Source organism: Cydia fagiglandana, chromosome 19 (assembly GCF_963556715.1).
Source record: "Cydia fagiglandana chromosome 19, ilCydFagi1.1, whole genome shotgun sequence".
NCBI classification, from domain to species: domain Eukaryota; kingdom Metazoa; phylum Arthropoda; class Insecta; order Lepidoptera; family Tortricidae; genus Cydia; species Cydia fagiglandana.
This window is the reverse complement of record NC_085950.1, coordinates 686,563-692,452: the sequence shown is the minus strand read 5'-3', so window position 1 is coordinate 692,452 and position 5,890 is coordinate 686,563. Positions and strand designations below refer to the sequence as shown.

General features: G+C 39.3%; 1 protein-coding gene across 1 annotated transcript; it reads left to right on the top strand.

The window, feature by feature from the left end:
• Positions 1 to 2,117: 2,117 nt before the first annotated feature.
• On the top strand, positions 2,118 to 2,705 carry LOC134674156 (uncharacterized). Its single transcript, XM_063532212.1, has one exon. The coding sequence runs from the start codon at positions 2,118 to 2,120 to the stop codon at positions 2,703 to 2,705; it is 588 nt and encodes a 195-aa protein (XP_063388282.1).
• The last annotated feature ends 3,185 nt before the right edge of the window (positions 2,706 to 5,890 follow it).

Genomic DNA, 5,890 nt, shown 5'->3' with positions numbered 1-5,890 from the left:
CATTACGGCTAGCCGTGTTGAAGAACGTATGGCGTCGAATACATTCCGGCGGATTCTCATTCAGCCACATTCAATACGGCTAATCGTTAAACCGCCGCATTTCAAAACGCCTCTGTTTTTGAAAACGGCTAGCCGTAATGTAATACGGCGGATTATACGATCCGACTGCGACATATACATATTACTGTATATTTAGGAATCCTTTCTACCAACATCAAAGAGAAATAAATAAACATAGAGTGCTCATTTCATACATCAGTTTTATTACCTACGGCTCGATTCGGGAAATGAATTAGATATTAACTAGATACGATATAGTAAAGATATGTGACGTTACAATGTAAAAGGTACCTAATGGCGGTTGGCGCCGCGATTCGGGTAATGAATTAGAGATTAACTAGATATGAAATAGTGAAGATATGTGACGTTCCACGAAAAAAGGTACCTTACGGCGGCCGGCGCTTACGTCGCATAGCGCCGCAATAATATTGGAGCGGCGTAAATAATAGCGTAAGCGCCAACCGCCAACAGGTACCTTTACCCGTGGGACGTCACATATATTTAGGTACGACATCGTATCTAGTTAATCTCTAATTCATTTCCCGAATCCCGCCGCAAAACGCTTATTATTTTCGTGGTCGATATCTAGCGTCAAATATCTACTGCTACAACAATGCAATAATAGTACATTTCGATGCTAGTGCGGAAGGTATGTCATTACTTCACGAGTACCGAGATATCTTGCCACGAGCCGCAGGCGAGTGGCAAGACTCGGGACGAGTGAAGAATGACATTTCCGCACGTGTATCGAACGACGTTTTTTAATACAGTTGCGAAAAAATAAGAAAAACATTGTTAATCGTACACTAAACAAAAGTGGTAACAGTGACAGCTCGGTTAGACGTCGTCTTTATAGTACATTACTACAGAGGCCGGGACAAAAGGGGTTGCCGGCCGAAGACATATAGACGGCCGAGCGAAGCGAGGCCGGATAGGTCTGAGCGCGGGCAACCCCATTTCCCGCCGAGGTATGTATAGTGCTTTTCTCAAACATGCAATGAAATAAATAAAATAAAAAATCCACGAAACCCAAGTTTTATTTATAGAAAAAACTAAAAGTAAACTACACCCAAAATATAACTAAACACGTACCTATATCTTTATCACGCATATGTTTTACACGAGTCGTGTATTTTTACTACCCGTATATTTTCATGTATCTTTGATTTTTTCGCCTTGTATCCGTCTGACTGTCGTTTTCGTCACATAAGTTTACATAGTCTTTCATGTTGATATCATGTTTCACATACATCGTTGCTTTATGCATGGAGAAAATAAGTATAATTTCCACAGTGTTCACGATTTTGTAGTTACTTTCATTTCTTTAAAATATGCCACAAAACTGTTTCTAATAAACTGTAAGCCATTTTTCTTAGATTCTAAAATAATAAAATTGCCATAAGCAACCATATAGATACTTCGTCTTTGACTTGGCGGCAGACGCAGCAAGTTATTTAAAATCAATTCTGGTTACGCTGCCAATTCCAACTCATACGATTACAATTAAAATTAATTTCATTATTTTGTCGGGACTCATATCTCATTGGCTACCGTTATCGCCAAAGTGTTTGACGGCATGCTTAATAAACACCTAGATGCTCATGCTACGCTACATGGCAACCAGTTCGGGTTTAGACCCAAACTCTCAACAGAAAGCGCCATTGTATGTTTGAAGCATGCCGTCAAATACTATACCGACAGAAATACGCCCGTTTACGCCTGCTTTCTCGACTTGTCGAAGGCATTTGATCTGGTTTCCTATCATAAGCTATGGGAAAAGCTCGACAAGATTAAGTTACCTCGAGAGCTTATCCGGATATTTCAGTTTTGGTATGGGAACCAGATCAATCATGTCAGATGGGGGGATAGTATTTCGGAGGGGTACGGGTTGGAGTGTGGCGTGAGACAGGGGGGGTTGAGCTCGCCCACACTCTTCAACCTGTACGTTAACGATCTGATTGAAGTGCTCAGCAGCCGTCATGTCGGTTGTCACATTGACGGGGTATGCTTCATGCCCGGGGTATGCTTGATCGGGGTTGATTAGCTACGCTGACGACATGGCGTTGCTGAGTGCATCTGTTGGAGGTCTCCGCGAACTCATTGGTCTCTGCGAGCAGTTTGCCAGTAGTCACGGCCTTAAATATAACACTAAGAAGAGCGAGCTAATGATTTTCAGAGCGGGGACTAAATGTCCGTCCAAGGTACCTCCTGTACGTCTCAATGGGGTCCCCTTGAAGCGTGTTCACCAGTTCAAATATCTGGGCCATGTGTTGACTGATGACCTTAAGGATGACGAAGATATTGAACGGGAGCGGAGAGCGTTGTCAGTCCGAGCCAATATGATAGCCCGCAGGTTTGCTCGTTGCTCTTTTAACGTCAAAACTACACTGTTTCGTGCATATTGTACCACTTTTTACACGAGCAGCCTGTGGGTTAAATACACACAGAAGGCATACAACGCTCTCCGTGTTCAATACAATAATGCGTTGAGGGCGCTGCTGCATTTACCGAGGTTTTGCAGTGCCTCGGGAATGTTCGCGGAGGCGCGTGTGGACTGCTTTTACGCCACCATGCGCAAGAGAGCAACCTCAGCAGCGCGGCGTGTGCGCGCCAGCGGCAGCGCTCTGCTGGCAGTCGTAGCTTGACAGGCTTGACGGCCCATTTATGGGACACTGGTTGTCATTGCATGCACCAGTGTCCCATAACTGGACCAAATGACGGACCTTAGATTCTAGTTAGATTACGTATTTTATAATTAATTAGTTGACATTTTATATTCATTATTTTATATTGTTTTGTACCTATATTGTTTGCTATTGTGTCGTTTGAGTACTTGTATTGTGTGATCTGTCTTAGTGTTTTATGGGCTAAAAGCCTGAAATAAATGATATTTTATTTTATTATTTATTTATATTAAAGTAAAAAAATCAACAACGCACCATAAATCCAATAAAACAGAAATACAGAATGAAAATTTTTCAACTTTGCCTCCATAACAATTTAAAAAAATAACTACGCGTGTTTGAGTAGACCCTTTTACCGCTAACGTTTAGATGAAATATTTTAAATGTATTTATTTGTGTAGTTAAATTTATAATTTAAAATTACAGAATTTGGTTAATAATGTATTATTTATTAAGTTCATGTTGATTTTATACAAATAAAACTGCAAATTGTAGCAAACATTGTTTTTTGTTTTTTTTTATAGGCGTAGTGGCAGAGTGTCATTACGAACCATAAAGCAAATACTGCCTCTAGATTTTTTTAATGGCTGAATGCCACGATGCTGTGTCACAAATATCTGTGAAATGGAAATTAAAAAAGAGGACTTTGCCGGCCTAGGCCTGCAAGTTTTGTATGAAATTCCATTAAATACCTCTTGTCCTAGCCGAACCTGAAACGTCATACTTCGCAGCCTATTATAAGGAACATAACATCAATATTTCATTGCATGTTTGAGAAAAGTATATTATATCTATGGGCGTTTGGCAGCTATTCCGTTCCATTCAGTCAACTTATTAAGAACGGAATTTTCAATATTGAATATTAAAAAATAAACGTGTTATAATGATGAAGAGGTAAGTAATTAAATGTGAAATATGTAATATTTTTCGTATTCTTACATTAACGGTAGGTTTTTATGCTGATTACGACGTTTAAAGGAAACTAATATTAACACTCATCAATAAGTAGTCGTGAATTGGAACAAGTATAAATTTAAAAAACTTGGAAAAGTAAAAAGCACTAGTTCGAGATAACCAACTTTCCGCACGCTAAACAGCTACGTAAAGTAGCACTTTTTGAGCAACTGTATTAAAATAGTACATTTCGATGCTAGTGCGGAAGGTATGTCATTACTTCACGAGTACCGAGATATCTTGCCACGAGCCGCAGGCGAGTGGCAAGACTCGGGACGAGTGAAGAATGACATTTCCGCACGTGTATCGAACGACGTTTTTTAATACAGTTGCGAAAAAATAAGAAAAACATTGTTAATCGTACACTAAACAAAAGTGGTAACAGTGACAGCTCGGTTAAACGTCGCCTTTAAGTATATTATATCTATGGGCGTTTGGCAGCTATTCCGTTCCATTCAGTCAACTTATTAAGAACGGAATTTTCAATATTGAATATTAAAAACTAAACGTGTTATAATGATGAAGAGGTAAGTAATTAAATATGAAATATGTAAAATTTTTCGTATTCTTACATTAACGGTAGGTTTTTATGCTGATTACGACGTTTAAAGGAAACTAATATTAACACTCATCAATAAGTAGTCGTGAATTGGAACAAGTATAAATTTAAAAAAATTGGAAAAGTAAAAAGCACTAGTTCGAGATAACCAACTTTCCGCACGCTAAACAGCTACGTAAAGTAGCACTTTTTGAGCAACTGTATTAAAAAATATTATTTTATTAGGGTTCCGTACCCAAAGGGTAAAACGGGACCCTATTACTAAGACTTCGCTGTCCGTCCGTCTGTCCGTCTGTCTGTCACCAGGCTGTATCTCACGAACCGTGATAGCTAGACAGTTGAAATTTTCACAGATGATGTATTTCTGTTGCCGCTATAACAACAAATACTAAAAACAGAATAAAATAAAGATTTAAGTGGGGCTCCCATACAGCAAACGTGATTTTTGACCAAAGTTAAGCAACGTCGGGCGTGGTCAGTACTTGGATGGGTGACCGTTTTCTTTTTGCATTTTTTTCCGTTTTTTTTTTGCATTATGGTACGGAACCCTTCGTGCGCGAGTCCGACTCGCACTTGCCCGGTTTTTAGTTTTTTATTATTTGTCGTTATAGTGGCATCAGAAATACCTACCTACATAATCTGTGATAATAGATAGATAAATTTCAACTGTCTAGCTATCACGGTTCATGAGATACCTACAGCCTGGTGACAGACAGGCAGACAGACAGACAGTCAGACGGACAGCGAAGTACTAAGGTCCCGTTTTTAGTTTTTACCCTTTGGGTACGGAACCCTAAAAAACACGGATAAAAGACCAAAAAAGTTGTACAAAATCGACAAAATCAAGTGGGATACTAGAAATCAACTTTTCGACAATGGGTGCCTCTTTCCACAGAACGCCACATCTACACAAACATATTAACAGACTCGCTTCCCCTAATTACCCTTGGAAACATAAAAACTCCATCACAACCACACACAATGAGTTCAACTCGCCATACAAAAGCTATTGTGATCTATTTCACAGTGAAATCACATAGCCAGTACCATCACCTGCAATAGTACTCTGATTTAAATATAAATGCGATTTATTAAGTATTGACTAAAATCCAGATATCGTGTGTTGAGTGCTGACCGAGTGAAAACCATACTGCTGTATTCGAACATCGAGATATTCACAAGAGACGACACGTACTAGATCCATTCTAGATACGTTATAATTTAGATATCAACTAGTTCTCTTCTGCAGCGCAATTCGGGCAACCAATGTCACTTTTACGTTAGATAGAGTTAGATATCTATTAGATGTGAATTGGATCTCTAAGTCATATCCTGTGGAAATCGTTCAAGAGTATCTCCAGAATCGCGCAAATGTCAAATTTAACAGGTTAGATCTTAAACATACCGTTATCGTATCTTGGTGATGTCTAAAAGATATCTAATAGATGTCTATTTCAAAATCCGAATCGGGCCCAATATCGTCTTCGAAAGGTCAGCAGTATTGTTCAGGCTTATTTATACGCGATTAAGCGAGTGAAGGAAGCGAAAGAGGTATGTCAGGATCGTAGCAAGTGGAAATCCGTGGTCTCTGCCTACCCCTCCGGGAAATAGGCGTGATTATATGTATGTATGT